Genomic DNA, 22,167 nt, shown 5'->3' on the forward strand with positions numbered 1-22,167 from the left:
AGTTCAGTTCAGTTCAGTTCAGTTCAGTTCAGTTCAGTTCAGTTCAGTTCAGTTCAGTTCAGTTCAGTTCAGTTCAGTTCAGTTCAGTTCAGTTCAGTTCAGTTCAGTTCAGTTCAGTTCAGTTCAGTTCAGTTCAGTTCAGTTCAGTTCAGTTCAGTTCAGTTCAGTTCAGTTCAGTTCAGTTCAGTTCAGTTCAGTTCAGTTCAGTTCAGTTCAGTTCAGTTCAGTTCAGTTCAGTTCAGTTCAGTTCAGTTCAGTTCAGTTCAGTTCAGTTCAGTTCAGTTCAGTTCAGTTCAGTTCAGTTCAGTTCAGTTCAGTTCAGTTCAGTTCAGTTCAGTTCAGTTCAGTTCAGTTCAGTTCAGTTCAGTTCAGTTCAGTTCAGTTCAGTTCAGTTCAGTTCAGTTCAGTTCAGTTCAGTTCAGTTCAGTTCAGTTCAGTTCAGTTCAGTTCAGTTCAGTTCAGTTCAGTTCAGTTCAGTTCAGTTCAGTTCAGTTCAGTTCAGTTCAGTTCAGTTCAGTTCAGTTCAGTTCAGTTCAGTTCAGTTCAGTTCAGTTCAGTTCAGTTCAGTTCAGTTCAGTTCAGTTCAGTTCAGTTCAGTTCAGTTCAGTTCAGTTCAGTTCAGTTCAGTTCAGTTCAGTTCAGTTCAGTTCAGTTCAGTTCAGTTCAGTTCAGTTCAGTTCAGTTCAGTTCAGTTCAGTTCAGTTCAGTTCAGTTCAGTTCAGTTCAGTTCAGTTCAGTTCAGTTCAGTTCAGTTCAGTTCAGTTCAGTTCAGTTCAGTTCAGTTCAGTTCAGTTCAGTTCAGTTCAGTTCAGTTCAGTTCAGTTCAGTTCAGTTCAGTTCAGTTCAGTTCAGTTCAGTTCAGTTCAGTTCAGTTCAGTTCAGTTCAGTTCAGTTCAGTTCAGTTCAGTTCAGTTCAGTTCAGTTCAGTTCAGTTCAGTTCAGTTCAGTTCAGTTCAGTTCAGTTCAGTTCAGTTCAGTTCAGTTCAGTTCAGTTCAGTTCAGTTCAGTTCAGTTCAGTTCAGTTCAGTTCAGTTCAGTTCAGTTCAGTTCAGTTCAGTTCAGTTCAGTTCAGTTCAGTTCAGTTCAGTTCAGTTCAGTTCAGTTCAGTTCAGTTCAGTTCAGTTCAGTTCAGTTCAGTTCAGTTCAGTTCAGTTCAGTTCAGTTCAGTTCAGTTCAGTTCAGTTCAGTTCAGTTCAGTTCAGTTCAGTTCAGTTCAGTTCAGTTCAGTTCAGTTCAGTTCAGTTCAGTTCAGTTCAGTTCAGTTCAGTTCAGTTCAGTTCAGTTCAGTTCAGTTCAGTTCAGTTCAGTTCAGTTCAGTTCAGTTCAGTTCAGTTCAGTTCAGTTCAGTTCAGTTCAGTTCAGTTCAGTTCAGTTCAGTTCAGTTCAGTTCAGTTCAGTTCAGTTCAGTTCAGTTCAGTTCAGTTCAGTTCAGTTCAGTTCAGTTCAGTTCAGTTCAGTTCAGTTCAGTTCAGTTCAGTTCAGTTCAGTTCAGTTCAGTTCAGTTCAGTTCAGTTCAGTTCAGTTCAGTTCAGTTCAGTTCAGTTCAGTTCAGTTCAGTTCAGTTCAGTTCAGTTCAGTTCAGTTCAGTTCAGTTCAGTTCAGTTCAGTTCAGTTCAGTTCAGTTCAGTTCAGTTCAGTTCAGTTCAGTTCAGTTCAGTTCAGTTCAGTTCAGTTCAGTTCAGTTCAGTTCAGTTCAGTTCAGTTCAGTTCAGTTCAGTTCAGTTCAGTTCAGTTCAGTTCAGTTCAGTTCAGTTCAGTTCAGTTCAGTTCAGTTCAGTTCAGTTCAGTTCAGTTCAGTTCAGTTCAGTTCAGTTCAGTTCAGTTCAGTTCAGTTCAGTTCAGTTCAGTTCAGTTCAGTTCAGTTCAGTTCAGTTCAGTTCAGTTCAGTTCAGTTCAGTTCAGTTCAGTTCAGTTCAGTTCAGTTCAGTTCAGTTCAGTTCAGTTCAGTTCAGTTCAGTTCAGTTCAGTTCAGTTCAGTTCAGTTCAGTTCAGTTCAGTTCAGTTCAGTTCAGTTCAGTTCAGTTCAGTTCAGTTCAGTTCAGTTCAGTTCAGTTCAGTTCAGTTCAGTTCAGTTCAGTTCAGTTCAGTTCAGTTCAGTTCAGTTCAGTTCAGTTCAGTTCAGTTCAGTTCAGTTCAGTTCAGTTCAGTTCAGTTCAGTTCAGTTCAGTTCAGTTCAGTTCAGTTCAGTTCAGTTCAGTTCAGTTCAGTTCAGTTCAGTTCAGTTCAGTTCAGTTCAGTTCAGTTCAGTTCAGTTCAGTTCAGTTCAGTTCAGTTCAGTTCAGTTCAGTTCAGTTCAGTTCAGTTCAGTTCAGTTCAGTTCAGTTCAGTTCAGTTCAGTTCAGTTCAGTTCAGTTCAGTTCAGTTCAGTTCAGTTCAGTTCAGTTCAGTTCAGTTCAGTTCAGTTCAGTTCAGTTCAGTTCAGTTCAGTTCAGTTCAGTTCAGTTCAGTTCAGTTCAGTTCAGTTCAGTTCAGTTCAGTTCAGTTCAGTTCAGTTCAGTTCAGTTCAGTTCAGTTCAGTTCAGTTCAGTTCAGTTCAGTTCAGTTCAGTTCAGTTCAGTTCAGTTCAGTTCAGTTCAGTTCAGTTCAGTTCAGTTCAGTTCAGTTCAGTTCAGTTCAGTTCAGTTCAGTTCAGTTCAGTTCAGTTCAGTTCAGTTCAGTTCAGTTCAGTTCAGTTCAGTTCAGTTCAGTTCAGTTCAGTTCAGTTCAGTTCAGTTCAGTTCAGTTCAGTTCAGTTCAGTTCAGTTCAGTTCAGTTCAGTTCAGTTCAGTTCAGTTCAGTTCAGTTCAGTTCAGTTCAGTTCAGTTCAGTTCAGTTCAGTTCAGTTCAGTTCAGTTCAGTTCAGTTCAGTTCAGTTCAGTTCAGTTCAGTTCAGTTCAGTTCAGTTCAGTTCAGTTCAGTTCAGTTCAGTTCAGTTCAGTTCAGTTCAGTTCAGTTCAGTTCAGTTCAGTTCAGTTCAGTTCAGTTCAGTTCAGTTCAGTTCAGTTCAGTTCAGTTCAGTTCAGTTCAGTTCAGTTCAGTTCAGTTCAGTTCAGTTCAGTTCAGTTCAGTTCAGTTCAGTTCAGTTCAGTTCAGTTCAGTTCAGTTCAGTTCAGTTCAGTTCAGTTCAGTTCAGTTCAGTTCAGTTCAGTTCAGTTCAGTTCAGTTCAGTTCAGTTCAGTTCAGTTCAGTTCAGTTCAGTTCAGTTCAGTTCAGTTCAGTTCAGTTCAGTTCAGTTCAGTTCAGTTCAGTTCAGTTCAGTTCAGTTCAGTTCAGTTCAGTTCAGTTCAGTTCAGTTCAGTTCAGTTCAGTTCAGTTCAGTTCAGTTCAGTTCAGTTCAGTTCAGTTCAGTTCAGTTCAGTTCAGTTCAGTTCAGTTCAGTTCAGTTCAGTTCAGTTCAGTTCAGTTCAGTTCAGTTCAGTTCAGTTCAGTTCAGTGAATCCCAGCATGCCAGGCCTCCTGTCCATCACCAACTCCCGGAGTTCACCCAGACTCAATGTCCATCGAGTCAGTGATGCCATCCAGCCATCTCGCCCTCTGTCGCCCCCTTTCTCCTCTTGCCCCCAATCCCTCCCAGCATCAGAGTCTTTTCCAATGAGTCAACTCTTCCCATGAGGTGGCCAAAGTACTGGAGTTTCAGCTTCAACATCATTCCTTCCAAAGAAATCCCAGGGCTGATCTCCTTCAGAATGGACTGGTTGGATCTCCTTGCAGTCCAAGGGACTCTCAAGAGTCTTCTCCAACACCACAGTTCAAAAGCATCAATTCTTTGGTGCTCAGCTTACTTTATAGTCCAACTCTCACATCCATACATGACCACTGGAAAAACCATAGCCTTGACTAGACGAATCTTTGTTGGCAAAGTAATGTCTCTACTTTTGAATATGCTATCTAGGTTGGTCATAACTTTCCTTCCAAGGAGTAAGCGTCTTTTAATTTCATGGCTGCAGTCACCATCTGCAGTGATTTTGGAGCCCAGAAAAATAAAGTCTGACACTGTTTCCACTGTTTCCCCATCTATTTCCCATGAAGTGATGGGACCGGATGCCATGATCTTTGTTTTCTGAATGTTGAGCTTTAAGCCAACTTTTTCACTCTCCACTTTCACTTTCATCAAGAGGCTTTTTAGTTCCTCTTCACTTTCTGCCATAAGGGTGGTGTCATCTGCATATCTGAGGTTATTGATATTTCTCCCGGCAATCTTGACTCCAGCTTGTGTTTCTTCCAGTCCAGCGTTTCTCATGATGTACTCTGCATATAAGTTAAATAAGCAGGGTGACAATATACAGCCTTGAAGTACTCCTTTTCCTATTTGGAACCAGTCTGTTGTGGGGAAATGCAGGGTTGTGGATAATTTCAGAAATCTGAAAATTCTCCCCAGTGACTTTTACCTGTTTAATTGAACACTCCGAATTATATGGATTGCCATTTTATCACAGTTTACTGTCACAGAACATCAACCAAGGCTTTTGTTTACAAATCTCCACCAAGTTGTTTCCATTAATGTAAAAGATCAGATGCAAACTTAACATGGAAATTAAACATTTTTCCCAAGACAGTGCTATAAAGCAAAGCTGAAAGTCATTATTTCATACTGAAAAAGATATCAGAAAAATTGAGCCTTTACTAGCATAGGCATGCTGAACTCAAGTTTAGGTTTTGAAGTTTTGCCATCATAGGAAGCAATACATTCACAATAAAATGGTCATTCAGATCCTGCCACTCAAAGAACAAATCCAGGATAAGCAGCATTAGGATCAGCTTGTTGGAAATGCCAAATCTCAGGTCTCACTCAAGACTTACTGAATCAAAATCTCCATTTTAACAAGACCTACAGGTGAGTCACATGCACGTTAAAACATGAGAAGCACTGGTTTAGAATCAACAAAAGTATCATTCTTCACATTGATGCTGCAAATCTGAATGTCAAAAATTTTTATCTTTGTTTCTATTTGATAAGAGTACTTACAATTTCAAACTGCTTTAGAGTTTATACTTAGTTTTGGGCTTGAAGAGCAATGTTGGGTAATTTAAGTCGACATTCTCAATTAACACCTTAAGGACACAACTTATGTTCAAAATTAATTGACTGAACTGAATACTTTCAGCATTCACAGATAGCAAACTCAATCTCTTTGTAAAAGAACTCTAGTCCTTAATCACTGTTAGAAGATTATTCTCACCTGGCATAATCAAATACTAATAAAATTTCGATGTAGATAACTACTTTCAGGAGACAGAGCTTCCCACGTGCTGAGACCACGCGCATTAGAATGGTCTGCACCTGAGTACAGGCAACAGCGAAGCAACTCAAGACCTCCTCTCTGTGTTATGCCTATTTTCTGTATTACGATGCAAGCTTCCCTGAGAACAGAAAATGTCTTTCTGTATGCTCAATTCATCTCCCTACCTTTCACAACCAGCAGGGAATGTAACATATTCCTAACAGACACACTATTAAAGAAAAAAACCCTATTCTGGAATGGCAACCACAATTTGCATACCACAGGCAAGCCTCACCAGTTTCATCACTTCAGCTTAATAAAAACCTTGTCTACCACCATAGCAACTACTGTATTTTGATCATTGTAAAACTTCGAAATTGAATTTTCTGAGACAACGGATTCAAACAACAGTTTAAAAATCCCACTGGGAGAAAACCACAATATTTCATTTATCTAACACAGACAGGATTCTCTGTATATGAATTTTCCACATGAATGAAAACATACCATTCTTTAAAAATTATATTTAAGATGTAAAGCTTTCTTTCTTATAAGTATACAATTTCTTACAATTATATAACCTCCTGAAATATTTACACATCTGGGGTTATTTCAATATAATGGGGAGAGGGAGGAGGAGAATGAGTAGAATGTAGATGAAACGCGGTAATCTGTGAATCAATAATATTTGAATGTGAGTGGTGGACAGACGTGTTTAAACTGTTCTACTTCTGTATACGGTTGAAATTTTTGACTTAAGAAAATTTACCTTACAGCAACCAAAACAATGTGGTAGGTTATTGGGATAACCATAAAAAACAAAAGAATAAAACCATCAGTCCAGAAATAACCCATTTATCCGTGGTCACTGATGTGACAGTGCCCAAATCAGTACCTAGGGGAAGAAACAGTCTCAACAAACAGTGCTGGGACTAGACTTCCACACACAAAAGAATAAAGCTGGACCCCTGCCTCACACTACATAGAAACACTAACTCGAAATGGGGTGTAACCTAAATGTTAGTGCTAAAATAACAAAACTCATGAAAACGTATAGGTTCTTCATGACCTGGCATGACTCAGCAGTAGATTCCTTGATACACAAGGAATACCCAAAGCATAAGCAACAAAAACTAGATTTTATTAAAAATTTTAGTAAAAATGACACTCTATCAAGACAGTCAAAAGACAATCCACACAATGGGAGAAGTATTTACAGATCCGTTAAAGATCAAGCATCCTGAAATAACTCACAGCCTGAGAGAAACAAGCCAATTTAAAAATGAGTAGGGACTTCCCTGATGATCCAGTGGTTAAGAATCCACCTTGCAATTCAGGGGATGCAGGTTTGAGTCCTAGTCTGAGAACTAAAATTCCCATATGCCCCGGGGCAACTAAACCCACATGCCTCATCTTGCAAATGCCCACGCCGCACAGCTAAGATTGAACAACAGCCAAATAAATCTTTTTTTAAAAAATGAGTAAAGGACTTGCACAGACGTTTGTCCAAAGATATACAAATGGCCGGGCTTCTCTGGTGGCTTGGCAGTAAACAATCTACCTGCCAAAGAAGGAGACCTGGGTTTGATCCCTGGGTCAGGAAGATCCTCTGAAGAAGGAAATGGCAACCCACTTCAGTATTTTTGCCTCAGAAATCCCACGGACAGAGGAGCCTAGTGAGCTACAGTCCATGGGGTCGAAAACAGTTGGACACAACTTAGCGATTAACCAACAACAACAACAATACAAATGACCAATGAATACATAAAAGATGTTCAACATCATTAGTAACCACAGAAATGCCAATTAAACCACAATGGGACACCACTTTACAACTGCAAGGATGGCTATTAATAATAACAACAAAAAAGGAACAGAACTGTTGGCAATGAAATGAAGAAATCAAAACCCTTGTACGTTCTGGTGGTAATGTAAAACGGTGCAGCTGCGGTGGGAAAGTTTGGTGGTTCCTCAAGAAGGTAAGCCCTGAGCGATCTACCAACTCCACTCCCTGGTGTATACCACACTCAAAAGAACGGAAAACCGGGACTCAAAAAAAAAACCACATACAAATGTTCAGAGCAGCAGGATTTTACCGGGGTCTCCTGCATTGCAGGTGGATTCTTTACCCTGAGCTACCAGGGAAACCCTCAACAGCCAAAAGGTAGAAACAATCTACCTTTTTACAGGTTTACAGGGCTTTAGATACATATGCAAGGCAAAATTTTAAGTCAAATCACTTAAAAAAAATAGAAACAGCACGTTTAAATTCTAATCCAAGATAAGAGGGAGTAAAAATAGAAACAAAAAACTGCAGACTTGGCACAAATTAAAAACAAACCAGGATGGCTGAAATAAGATCATATATATCATTAATTGGGCTTCCCTTGTGGCTCAGATGGTAAAGAATCTGCCTGCAATGCAGGAGACCCATTTTCAATCCCTGGGTCAGGAAGATCCGCTGGAGAAGGGAATGGCTACCCACTCCAGTATTCTTGCCTGGAGAATTCCATGGGTAGAGGCCCCTGGTGGGCTACAGTCCATGGGGTTCCAAAGAGTTGAACATAACTGAGCCACTAACACGGATGTATGCTGCTAAGTCGCTTCAGTCGTGTCTGACTCTGTGCGACCCCAGAGACAGCAACCCACCAGGCTCCCCCATCCCTGGGATTCTCCAGGAAACAACACTGGAGTGGGTTGCCATTTCCTTCTCCGATGCACAAAAGTGAAAAGTCGAAGTGAAGTCGCTCAGTCGTGTCCGACCCTCAGTGATCCCATGGACTGCAGCCTACCAGGCTCCTCCGTCCATGGGATTTTCCAGGCAAGAGTACTGGAGTGGGGTGCCATTGCCTTCTCCGAACACGGATGTATAATCACAAGCAAATTATAAGTAACTCAGAGATATTATCAAATTAATAAAAATTCAATTCTATGAAGTTTATCCAAAGAACTCAAACAAGTACATAGGTTAAAAGTAAAAAAAAAAAAAAATGAAATTCTCAATAAAACACTAGCAAACCAAATTTAAAAACATATAAAAAGGATCACACACCATGACCAAGTGGGATCTATCCCAGGATTGCAAGTTGGTTCAACACATGAAACCTGATTAATGTAATCCATCATGTATAAATAGGGTAATAAACCAAAACCACATACTCATTGCACAGATGAAGAAATATCATTTTACAAAATGCAATAGCCATTCATTGGAAAAACTGAAAGTCTTCCCCTCCCCCCAAGATCAGAAACAAGACAAGGATGTCCATTTCCCCCCATTCTACCCAACACTGGACAGCAGGATCTAGCCAGAGAACTATAAACCATTTAGACAGGAAAAGAACGGAAAACAAAGAGAAAACTGTCTAGACTTGTAGCCGACATGACCATGTACATAGAAAATACAGAGGAATCCACAATGATTATTTACTTGCTCAGCAGTGTCCAACTCTTTGATACACTATGGACTATATACCCCGCCAGGCTCCTTGGTCCATGGGATTTTCCAGGCAAGAATACTGGAAGGAATGTCATCCCCTTCTCCAGGAGATCTTCCCCACCCAGGGATCAAATCTGGGTCTCCTGCATTGGCAGGTGGATTCCTTACCACTGAGCCACCACGGAAATCCACATATACAACAAACATTTAAGCTATTAATAATATAGGAGGTTCAGTAAGAACAACAGACTGACATATAAAAATCAACTGTATTTAAACTGTGCAATAAACAATCTGGAAATGAAATTTAAAAATAATCCCATTTATGACAGCAAAAAAAAAATGTCTCAATAATTTTTAAAAAGAGTTGCAATTGTTATACACTGAAAACTAAAAAAAAAAAAAAAAAAAAAAATCACTGGAAAAAACCTGAAGACCTAAATAAATGGAAATACATTTCATGTTCATGGATTTGAAGGCATAACATTGGCAATACTCCCAAAACCAATCTATAGAAGAAATCCTATCTCAATTGAAATCCCAGCTGCCTTTTCTTTTTTTGGGAGGTGGGGGGACGGCAGTAATTGAGAATCTAACCATAAAATCAGTATAGAAATGCAAGGAACCCAGAATAGGCAAAACCAGCTCCAAAAGGAACAGAGAGAAATCATACTTTCCAAATTCAATACTAAAGCTGTAGTAATCAAAACAGTAAGGACAGACCTGGACCAATGGAACAGAACTGAGTCCAGAAATAAAGCACTACATACACAGTCAACTGATCTGAACAAGGAAATAGAGAATGATCTTTAAAAAAAAAAAAATAGGGCTCTGACAACTGAATGTCCACATGCAAAGAAGGAACCTGGTTCCCTGTTGCTGCTGTTAAGTTGTTTCAGTCATGTTCAACTCTTTGCAACCCTATGGACTGTAGCCCACCAGGCTTTTCTGTCCATGGGATTTCCCAGGCAAGAATACTGGAGTGGGTTGTCAGTTCCTCCTCCAGGAGATTTTCCCAATCCAGGGATCAAACCCAGGTCTCCTGCATTAAGATTCTTTACTGCTGATTTCAGACAACAGAAAAAAAATTAACCACAGATGGCTCAAAGATCTAAATGTAAGAACTGAAACTATAAAGCATAGTAAAATTTCATGACCTTAGATTTGGTGATAATTTCTTAGATCTGACACCAAAAGCACAAGCAACTAAAGAAAAAAAACAGATAAACCAGAATTCATCAAAATTAGAAACTTTTGTGCTACAAATACCACCACCAAAAAACTGAAACAACTTCCTATGGGAGAAAAATAAGGATAATGTGCAGAATGAGAGAAAATATTTGCAAACTGTATGTGATAAAGTGGTTTTGCTAAAATATATAAAGAACTCTTATTCCTCAATAATAAAGAACTCAATTTTAAAATGAGCAAAGGATCTGAACAGATAGTTCTCCAAACAAGATATACAAATACAAGTCTAATAAACATAAGATACTCAACACCTTAAGCCATCATGAAGTGCAAACCAAAAGCCACAATAAGATACCACTTCACACCAACTAGAATGGCTATCATCAAAAAGTCAGATGATAATAAGTGTTGACAAAGATGCAGAGAAACTGAAACTCTAATACATTGTTGGTTGGAATATAAAACTGAGCAGCAGCTTTGACAGTTCCCGGAAAACAAGTTAACCTACTCAACAGTTTCTAAAAAAGTTAAATCTAGAGTGACCAAGCAATTTCACTCTTAGGCATATACCCACACGAAAACTTACACACTTATAAGGTATAAGTTTATACTTAAAACTTATAATGGTATTATTCAAAAGAGCCAAAAAGTGGGAAAAACCCCTATCTTCACTAACTGATGTATGGATGGGTTAATCAAATGTGGCACATTCATACAATGAATTCTGAGGACATGTGATTCTAGACTTAAATTCCAACTACTGCGGTATCATCAATGACATCTACTAGTTTCACCAGAGCTCGGTACCTAAAACCTATGAAAACAAATTTAATTTCATTAAAACAGTACTTATTGTGTTTTTGGAGACTGCTCATATGAAGTTTATGGTGTGAAACAAGTTTCAAAAACAGAAAAACCAAATAATATTTTGTATCTCAATAAAAGTACCTTTCTATCACCAAAGGGAGGTCTGAAAACCAATGATTCTAAAAAAGGACTGCTAGCTGGGTGAAAAGCCGGGATTCCTCTGAAAAAAACACACCTGAAATTTTCTATATCATGTCTGAAATGGGAAGGAATGAAACATCAAATCATCATTGCCTTCATGGTAAACAGGCTATGAGACAGGTAGTTATTCAACTAAAGTTAAGGAAGAAAGAAATTTGAGACACTTAACCACAGGTTCTGGAGTCCCATTTGGCTTATCAGTGGAGAGGCTGTAAGCCTCAAGCACATTATTGTGCTAAATCTGTTTCCTCCACTACTTGTTATAGAGTAGTTCTTATCTCTTTGTACTTTTCCCTTCCTCCAGATTCTCAAACTAGTTACAGCATACTTCCTGCCTCTAAATTAAGTGTTCTCATTATTAAAATTATGTAAATTTGTGATTACTGCTAGGGCAAGCAATGGCACCCCACTCCAGTACTCTTGCCTGGAAAATTCCATGGATGGAGGAGCCTGGTAGGCTGCAGTCCATGGGGTCGCTAAGAGTCAGACACGACTGAGTGACTTCACTTTCACTTTTCACTTTCATGCATTGAGAAGGACATGGCAACCCACTCCAGTGTTCTTGCCTGCAGAATCCCAGAGACCAGGGAGCCTACTGGGCTGCCGTCTATGGGGTCGCACAGAGTCGGACACTACTGAAGCGACTTGCAGCAGCAGCAGCAAGTACTATACTGTGTTTATTTCAATATTGTTTAATAACAGTTCAAATCACTTGATTTAAAATTTCTTAACAGTACATATTTAACAAAAAGAAGGAAAGCTACGACAAACCCAAAGAGCGTATTAAAAAGCTGAGACATCACTTTGCTAACAAGGTCCATATAGTCAAGGCTATGGTTTTTCCAGGAGTCAGGTATGGATGTGAGAGTTGGACCATAAACAAGGCTGAACAGAAAAGTTGATGCTTTAGAATTGTGGTGCTAGAGAAGACTAGAAAGTCGCTTTGACTGCAAGGAAATCGACCCTGAATCACTGGAAGGACTAATGTTAAGCTCCAATACTTTGGCCACCTGATGCAAAGAGCCAACTCACTGGAAAAGACCCTCATGCTGGGAAACACTGAAGGCCAAAGAAAGGAGAGGCTGCGATGGCGGGAAGCATCAGCGACTAACGGGCATGTGTTCCAGCAGACAGTGAAGGGCAGAGGGATCCGGCGCACTGCAGCCCATGGGGTTGAAGTGTCGGACACAACTCAGCCACTGAACAACAAGTTAGAAAGGGAAGGGAAAAGGAGTCATTTGTGTGTCACTAAAACATTTAAATGCTGTTATGTCAATTTTTTCTCCCTGTTCTTCCTTCTATCACATATTATCACAAACTAAGACGTGAATCGCAACTAAGGCCTCATCCTTCACAAAGCCACTTTTAGTAATAGAGAATTCAGTAAGATGGTCAGATCATCTCAAAAGTAAGTTTTCCTATATTAACGGAAACCAAAACTGCAAGATACCTAGAAATAAACCAAACAAGAAATATCCTAAAGGTGCAAATGAAGAAAATAATAAAATATTACTGATAATTAACCAGAGAAGCATGTCATTACTAACTTGTTTATCACTATATTTCACCACTATATTTGGCACTTAAAAACTTAGACAATGTATTTCTCGAAGGGAATGATTCAATACCATAAAGATAAAAGTGTACCAAATAATCTAAAAACTTAATGGGATTCCTAATTAAAATCAGTCCCAAGAGATTTTTAATAGATCTTGATAAACTCACTTATTACATAAAAAAATAAAATTATGAATGGGTAAACTATCAAGAGCATGAACATGCCCACAAATATCTTAAGTTTTCCTCTGAGTGATACTCAAGCATTCTAAGCACCTGTTGGACAAACATTAATGAAAGTCGAAAAGCTTGGAGAATGTCTCACAAATGTCTAGCTCTTAAGTTTAGGAATCCCTAAATAAACAGTTCTCAAGGTAGTTTCCCCTCAAGACTTATTCAGGGCATCTAAACTAAATCAAGAGGTCACAACTACTTTCCACATAATACTGGGAGGCCTTTTTTCATTCTCATTTCCTCCCAACTGTGAGGTGTTTTCCAGAGGCCACACGGTGTGTGATTTGCTGCAGACTGAATGCACAAGCAGGTAAGAATCAAGTTATCTTCTACTAAACCAGACTGCAGAGGTTTATGAACCATTTAACACCATTACTTACATTAATTTTTGAAAGTGATTATTCAGCAATGTTATTTATGTTCATATGTGATGCTTATTGTTTTTATTTTTAAATCAATATATTTAAAGAATCTTTTAGTTTTAATTTGTAATGTGGTATCCATTAATACGATAGAATGATCTCTGTTTGTTTCCAAGGCAAACCATTCAATATCACAGTAATCCAAGTCTATGCCCCAACCAGTAACGCTGAAGAAGCCTAAGTTGAACGGTTCTATGAAGACCTACAAGACCTTTTAGAACTAACACCCAAAAAAGATGTCCTTTTCGTTATAGGGGACAGGAATGCAAAAGTAGGAAGTCAAGAAACACCTGGAGTAACAGGCAAATTTGGCCTTGGAATACAGAATGAAGCAGGGCAAAGACTAAAAGAATTTTGCCAAGAAAATGCACTGGTCATAACAAACACCCTCTTCCAACAACACAAGAGAAGACTCTATACATGGATATCACCAGACGGTCAACACCAAAATCATATTGATTATATTCTTTGCAGCCAAAGATGGAGAAGCTCTAATAGTCAACAAAAATAAGACCAGGAGCTGACTGTGGCTCAGATCATGAACTCCTTATTACCAAATTCAGACTTAAATTGAAGAAAGTAGGGAAAACCACTAGACCATTCAGGTATGAACTAACTCAAATCCCTTATGATTATACAATGGAAGTGAGAAATAGATTTAAGGGCCTAGATCTGATAGATAGAGTGCCTGATGAACTATGGAATGAGGTTCGTGACAGTGTACAGGAGACAGGGATCAAGACCATTCCCATGGAAAAGAAATGCAAAAAAGCAAAATGGCTGTCTGGGGAGGCCTTACAAATAGCTGTGAAAAGAAGAGAAGCGAAAAGCAAAGGAGAAAAGGAAAGACACAAACATCTGAATGCAGAGTTCCAAAGAATAGCAAGAAGAGATAAGAAAGCCTTCTTCAGCGATCAATGCAAAGAAATAGAGGAAAACAACAGAACGGGAAAGACTAGGGATCTCTTCAAGAAAATCAGAGATGCCAAAGGAACATTTCATGCAAAGATGGGCTCGATAAAGGACAGAAATGGTATGGACCTAACAGAAGCAGAAGATATTAAGAAGGGATGGCAAGAATACACAGAAGAACTGTACAAAAAAGATCTTCACGACCCAGATAATCACGATGGTGTGATCACTCACCTAGAGCCAGACATCCTGGAATGTGAAGTCAAGTGGGCCTTAGAAAGCATCACTACAAATAAAGCTTTTGGAGGTGATGGAATTCCAGTTGAGCTATTCCAAATCCTGAAAGATGGTGCTGTGAAAGTGCTACACTCAATATGCCAGCAAATTTGGAAAACTCAGCAGTGGCCACAGGACTGGAAAACGTCAGTTTTCATTCCAATCCCAAAGAAAGGCAATGCCAAAGAATGCTCAAACTACCGCACAATTGCACTCATCTCACATGCTAGTAAAGTAATGCTCAAAATTCTCCAAGCCAGGCTTCAGCAATATGTGAACCGTGAACTTCCTGATGTTCAATCTGGTTTTAGAAAAGGCAGAGGAAACAGAGATCAAATTGCCAACATCCGCTGGATCATGGAAAAAGCAAGAGAGTTCCAGAAAAACATCTATTTCTGCTTTACTGACTATGCCAAAACCTTTGACTGTATGAATCACAATAAACTGTGGAAAATTCTGAAAGAGATGGGAATACCAGACCACCTGACCTGCCTCTTGAGAAACCTGTATGCAAGTCAGGAAGCAACAGTTAGAACTGGACATGGAACAACAGACTGGTTCCAAATAGGAAAAGGAGTTCGTCAAGGCTGTATATTGTCACCCTGTTTATTTAACTTATATGCAGAGTACATCATGAGAAACGCTGGACTGGAGGAAACACAAGCTGGAATCAAGATTGCCGGGAGAAATATCAATAACCTCAGATATGCAGATGACACCACCCTTATGGCAGAAAGTGAAGAGGAACTAAAAAGCCTCTTGATGGAAGTGAAAGTGGAGAGTGAAAAAGTTGGCTTAAAGCTCAACATTCAGAAAACGAAGATCATAGCATATGGTCCCATCACTTCATGGGAAATAGATAGGGAAACAGTGGAAACAGTGTCAGACTTTATCTTTCTGGGCTCCAAAATCATTGCAGATGGTGACTGCAGCCATGAAATTAAAAGACGCTTACTCTCTGGAAGGAAAGTTATGACCAACCTAGATAGCATATTCAAAAGCAGAGACATTACTTTGCCAACAAAGATTCGTCTAGTCAAGGCTATGGTTTTTCCTGTGGTCATGTATGGATGTGAGAGTTGGACTGTGAAGAAGGCTGAGTGCCAAAGAATTGATGCTTTTGAACTGTGGTGTTGGAGAACACTCCTGAGAGTCCCTTGGACTGCAAGGAGATCCAACCAGTCCATTCCGAAGGAGATCAGCCCTGGGATTTCTTTGGAAGGAATGATGCTAAAGCTGAAACTCCAGTACTTTGGCCACCTCATGCAAAGAGTTGACTCATTGGAAAAGACTCTGATGCTGGGAGGGATTGGGGGCAAGAGGAAAAGGGGACGACAGAGGATGAGATGGCTGGATGGCATCACTGACTCGATGGACGTGAGTCTGGGTGAACTCCGGGAGTTGGTGATGGACAGGGAGGCCTGGCATGCTGCGATTCATGGGGTCGCAAAGAGTTGGACACGACTGAGCGACTGATCTGATCCATTAATATGGGCTTCCCAGGTGGCTCAGTGGTAAAGAATCTGCCTGCCAATGCAAGAGATGCAGGCTTGATCCCTGGGTAGTAAAGATCCTGGAGGAGGAAATGGCAACCTATTCCAGTATTCTTGTCCACTGGAAAATCCCATGGACAGAGGGGCCTGGCACGCTACAGCCCATAAGGTCACAAAGAGTTGGACATGACTGAGTGACTTAACACACACACAGACATTGACTGATATAACCCACATAAAGAAAAGCCTTTTGGGTTCCCTAGTAATTTAAGAGTATAAGGAGGTCCTAGGACCAGAAAGTTTGAGAACTGCTTTTCTAACTTAACCAGACACTCTGGTCCTCAGTTAAACAATGCCTTGCCCAATGTATAGACCAACTGCCAGACTGGAATAAACTTAGAAGGAAAGTAATGTCCAACTAGCTGGTAAGCAACATCAAAAATGCCTACATAAGCTCCTCAGGGATCACCAGTACAGAAGGCTGAAGAGGTTACTAGCAGCTCACAAGTTTGTCATCTGCTTTTTTACCCATTTATGACAAATTAGGATATCTTCCCTTCCTTTCAGGTATCAATCACCTGAAGTATCAGAGCAGGAACAAGGTAAGCCAAGGGATCGTTCAGATTATACATCTTTTTTTCTTTTTTGATCTAACGTATGCAAATAGTTTATTCTTAATTCAAACATGACGCAAATGAGGACTACCTGACACATTTGCCACCTGGACTACTTCCTCTGGAAAGCTCTGGAGTACCTGCTATGCTCACACAGGTCCCTTACGCGAATCACCATGTTCCTGTCTCAGGGGAGGGACCCGAGACCCTGTGATCATACCTGAGTAAGGTGAATGTGTGGAACCAAGACGAAAGTCTAGAACATAGACAGTTGTCGATGAGACAGCCAGAACTCCCCTAAAGGCAGGAATCTTTCCAGGAATGACAGAGGCATTATATGTCATTAAAAGCAAAGAGCTACTATACTAGTTCACCTGCTTATTTAACTTGCATGCAGAGTACATAATGCAAGACGCCAGGCTGGATGAATCACAAGCTGGAATCAAGACTGCCAGGAGAAATATCAACAACCTTGAGACTTGCAGATGATACCACTACAGAAAATGAAGAGGAACTAGAGAGCCTCTTGATAGGGTGAGGGGAGTGTGAAAAAGCTGGCTTAAAACTCAACATTCAAAACACGAAGATCATGGCATCCAGTCCCATCACTTCATGGCACATACATATGGGAAAAGTGAAAACAGTGACAAAGACTTTTATTTTCTTGGGTTCCAAAATCACTGTGGACGATGACTGCAGCCACAAAATTAAAAGACGCTTATTTTTGGAAGAAAAGCTTTGACAAACCTAGACAGCCTATTAAAAAGCAGAGACATTACTTTGACAACAAAGGTCCATCTAGTCAAAGCTATGGTTTTTCCAGTACTCGTGTATGGCTGTGAGAGTTGGACCATAAAGAAGGCTGAGTCAAAGAACTGATGTGTTCGAACGGTGGTGCTGGAAGAGTCCCTTGAACTGCAAGAAGATCAAACCAGTCAATCCTAAAGGAAATCAACCCCGAATATTCATTGGAAGGACTGATCCTGAAGCTGAAGCTCCAATACTTGGCCATCTGATGTGAAGAGCCAATTCACTGGAAAAGACCCTGATGCTGGGAAAGATTGAAAGCAGGAGAAGAAGGCAACAGAGGATGAGATGGCTGAATGGCATCACTGACTCAATGGAAGTGAATTTTCACAAACATCAGGCAATGGTGGAGGACAGGGAAGGCTGGCACGTTGCAGTTCATGGGGTCAAAAAAAGCTGGACACGACTTAGTGACTGAACAACAGTAACTAACTCACCACCAGCGAAAAGTCAGAACTGAAGATGCCCCAGAACCGCACTCAATCCTGAAGTGAAGTGAAAGTCACTCAGTCATGTCCAAGTCTTTGCAACCCCATGGACTAGACAGTCCACGGAATTCTCCAGGCCAGAATACTGGAGTGGGTAGCCTGTCCCTTCTCCAGGGGATCTTCCCAATCCAGGTATCGAACCCAGGTCTCCCACATTGCAGGCGGATTCTTTACCAGCTGAGCCACAAGGGAAGCCCACTCAATCCTGAAACAACTCCTAATTTCTGAATGACATCCCCATTTTTATGTCTGACTGTGAGATAAGTGAAATAATGATCTTTCTTCCCTCTACAGCCATTGTGATGGAATGGAAATGTATTAATCTTTCTAGATAAGTCAACAGAACACATTCCTTAAAACCTGAAAAATACAACTACCACACTTGGGGGATTTAAAAAAAAGGATTAAAATGATGAACTGGAGGTTAACTGTGAAAAATTAGATAATCAGGATCATTTTTTTCTCTGCATATACTAATAAAAGAACATCCATCGTGCTGTGTAAATGGAAACAGTAGGGCACTGCTAGAGCACGCAAGGTGCTGTGCACGGCTGGACCACACAAACCGACGACCAGAAAGGTTCCATGTGTTTTGTGTTAGTCGCTCAGTCATGTCCAATTCTTTGTGACCCCATGGACTATAGCCTGCCAGGCTCCTCTGTCCATGGGATTCTCCAGGCAAGAATTCTGGAGTGGGTTGCCATTCCCTTCTCCAGAGGATCTTCCCAGCCCAGAGATCGAAAGTGGGTCTCCTGCATTGCAGGCAGATTCTTTACCATCTGAGCCACAAGGGAAGCCCAGGAAGAAACGAAAATACTGGCCATGTATTTTGTCTGTATGATCTGTGAAAACTGACTCTTATCCCAGTCAACTGAAAAAGGAAACTTGCTTAACACGTATCAAAATCTCACTCAGAATTTCATAAGCTAAAACAAAATTCTAGAACTCTATGTTTAAACAAACATCAGTCACTGATATAACATAACATGCTGCTACTGCTAAGTCGCTTCAGTCGTGTCCGAATCTGTGTGACCCCACAGACCGCAGCCCACCAGGCTCCCCCGTCCCTGGGATTCTCCAGGCAAGAATACTGGAGTGGGTTGCCATTTCCTTCTCCAATGCATGAAAGGGAAAAGTGAAAGTGAAGTCGCTCCGTCGTGTCCAACTCCTAGCGACCCCATGGACTGCAGCCCACCAGGCTCCTCCGTCCATGGGATTTTCCAGGCAAGAGTACTGGAGTGGGGTGCCGTTGCCTTCTCCATAACATAACATACGTAATCCAAATAAGATCCCTCAGATTAGCTGTGTACGTGTATGTATGTGTATGTGAGCACTATGCGCTCTCAGTCGTGTCCAACTCTTTTGTGACCACATGGACTGTAGCCCACCAGGCTCCTCTGTCGACGGAATTTTCCAGGCTAGAATACTGGAGTGGGCTGCCATTTCCTTCTCCTGGGGATCTTCCCAACCCAGGGATTGAACCCACATCTCCTGTGTCTCCCGCACTGGCAGGTAGATTCTTTACCACCTGGAAGCCCTCAGATTAGATAGTAAAATCTAATTTTAAATGAACACTGAGTGGCTAAAAATTTAAAATAACAATATAAGGATTAAAATAGTCACGTATTTTATGTTCTTTCCAGTAACTGAAAAGTGGCCCAATGCCTTAACTTGATAGCTAATAAGCAGGTGCTCATTTCTTATCCAGTTCTTTCTGAGCAGAAACATGCCTGGCTTAAGACAACTGGGAAGGGAAGGGGAGGTGGGAGGAATCCACAAAGCATTAAAAAACAAAGAAACTTGATATTGGCTTATAAGAAAATGTGTTTTTCACTGACATTGCCACCATTTTTCCTTCAACATGAGCCAAAAAATAAAGGCTGCAGATTTATTCTGAGGGGAAAAAAATCCAATAGCCTTCTTTCTATCCTATCAAACCAATCATTTAACAGGTTCCAATGTTTGCAATTTAAACTTTATGTCATCCATAAACAATGTTATGAATCAGTAACACTTTTCTCTAAAAAAATGCACACACAAGAATAAATATTTCTCTTCTCAATAGCTTTTTTCTAATGCAAAAGAGCTTGAAAAGTAAAAAAATTAAGATAATACATACATATTTTTTAATCTAAATAATAGAGTTCTGTAGTCCTGATTCAAACAAACCAATTGTGTAAAAAAAAAAAAAAAAGATTTCTTATAAGGATCAGTGAAATTAGAAAACCGACAACTGTATTTAAGAAATCATTGCTAGTATTCCTTGGGTTTAATGACATTGTGTTTGTGCTTTATGTTGTGTTTCTGTGGTTTTTTTCCCCTCAGGTATTCACCTTTCAGATACACTTAAAGGATTTACACATGAAACGATTTTCAGAGTTGCTTTAAAATATCCAGCAGGTAGATGAAACAGGACCAGTCACGTGACAACAATGGCTGAAGCTGGGTAACTGGTACAGGAAGCTTTATTACACTCATCTCTCCATTTCTTGTGTAAGGCTGATGAAAAAGAAGTATCTCAGGCACCAAAACATCCTGTCAAAAGCATAGAAATTTTTGCCCCACTAAATCACCCCAGAATTCTGCTTATTTTTTCCTATTTATCTGGCTACTCTTCAAACCAACTAACTTCCTCCAATAGACCTCCAACTGAAATACAAGACACTTGGTGTCTTTTTTAACTCCATTCAACAGCTAGGTGAGGGCCAGATCAGGGAACGACCCAGGATTCCAAATCACAACTAGTAATTTTATTCAAACTTCAAGAGCAAATATCCGTTTTGAGTCAAAATGAACTAACACAGGGTGCTGTTTTTGTCTTCCGAATTTCTCTTACTACGCCCAGTATTTGAACTAAGTTTGGTGAGTAGTTTACAAAGGTGAAAAATAACATATGTTGTTCACTCCCAGGAAGTAAGCCCTTTCCATGAAGAGGGGTAAAGAACTCCACCGAATATGACACCCAGGGATGTTACAATAATCTCGGGGTACTCAACTCTACATACACCCTTAAGCTCCCTCGCCCCCAAAGCCTTTTTAAGTGGTTAGAAAAGAGCGACCCTGGTTGGTTTGTTTCATCTCCTCCTTTCTTAGGGGAGGTGCTAGCGAGTAAAGAAATGACCAAAAGGCCGGAAGGAGGAACGCGAAAAGCATGGAGTCTGGACAATCAGCCCGTAAGTAATTGAAAGCTGAACCAAATTAACTGAAGTTAAGACAGAGCAACCTGCTACGCTCCTCGCGTTGTCTCTAACGTGCCTGAGAGGCTCCGAGGGTGAGAACACCTGGCTGGAGGCTCGTCGCATTCCAAACCCTTCTCTCTCCAAGAATTCATAGGCACCCAGACATAAAAAAGAATTCTTCCAGACCTCCGCCAAGAGCAGCGCCGCAACAACTCCCACCCGCCCGTGCCACGGTGGCCAAGCGGCCCCCGGCTCCGTGAGGCCGCCCGAGCCCTGCCCCAAGGGACCGCGAACCCCAAAACGACTCCCGGCTCCTAAGCCAGAGACCTTCTCCCGATCCGGGCGAGGGGACGGAGTCTAGGCTGGGAACCCGCTCGCCGCCGAGGCCCTCCTCGCCTGCCGGAACTGGGGTCTCGGGCCCGCGCTGCCCACTCTAGGTCCCGGCCTGTGCCTCGCGGGGCCGCTCTCGAGCCTCGACCCGGGTCCGCCCCGCGCCCGCGGGACCCGCGCGACCCCCTGAGCCGCGCCGGCCGCCGCCGTGAGGACCCCGCCACTAATACCTGTCTTCGTTCTTGTTTTTCTGCTTCTTCCCCATCGTGTGTCAGCGGCGCTCGCAGCCCCAGCCCCTCTACTCGGTCTCTCACAGACCCGCTGTCCCTCGGCTGACTTCGGTCTCCGCTCGGCTCCGTGCCCCTCGCGCTGCCGCCTCTCGCACCCGGCTCTCCACAGACCCGCGCACTGGGACAGGGCACATATGGTGTGAGCTCCGAGTGCGCAAGCGCATCGCCCCGCCGCCTCGGCGTGGGGACGCAGGGCGCGGCTCATCGAGAGCTGCGCCGCGGGTAGAGCGTCTCTAGTTACCCCGCCCGTCAGGCGGAAACCGGAGCGCCCCCTTCCGGCACGCGTCCGCGGCGCTCCGAGGTCCGCGGGGTTTCAAGATTCTAGAACCCGGAGGTGGACAATGAGGTTGGAAATTTCCCCCGTCGGGTCTCTCCCTGCTGGGGGACGCAGAGTTGGGGAATTGGATCTCAGTTCAAAAGTAGACTTTGGGCTTCCCTTCCACCTTTAACCTCTGTCCCTTTGTACTCAGCTGCGTGAAGTTCAATAAAGAAGGATAGTGAACCACTGGTGAGCCGTCTGGGTGTTCCAAAGGGAGACAGAAATCCACAATATTGAGCCTCGTAGTCATGTCCATGAATTACCAAAACAAATAAACAGAAACCATTAAAAAAGACACACCCATTATTTCTCCTAAACAGATCATGATCTTTACATTCAAACCGAGAACAAGCTCTAAAAATTTATGTCATACTAGGGTTGTAAAAGTGTTTTATATCCGGATCTGG

The 22,167-nt window shown here is 41.5% G+C and overlaps 1 protein-coding gene across 2 annotated transcripts in view; it reads right to left on the minus strand.

Moving 5' to 3' along the window:
- Positions 1-21,613, minus strand: part of EIF5B (eukaryotic translation initiation factor 5B) — a 76,286-nt gene extending 54,673 nt beyond the window's left edge. For both annotated transcript variants that reach the window (XM_070379967.1, XM_070379966.1), the window contains exon 1: positions 21,382-21,613. In XM_070379967.1, coding sequence (XP_070236068.1) covers positions 21,382-21,416 — 35 coding nt within the window. In that variant the 5' untranslated portion in view covers positions 21,417-21,613. The remainder of the gene's footprint in view (positions 1-21,381) is intronic.
- Positions 21,614-22,167: the final 554 nt, after the last annotated feature.

Source organism: Bos mutus, chromosome 11, assembly GCF_027580195.1.
Source record: "Bos mutus isolate GX-2022 chromosome 11, NWIPB_WYAK_1.1, whole genome shotgun sequence".
Classification (NCBI taxonomy): domain Eukaryota; kingdom Metazoa; phylum Chordata; class Mammalia; order Artiodactyla; family Bovidae; genus Bos; species Bos mutus.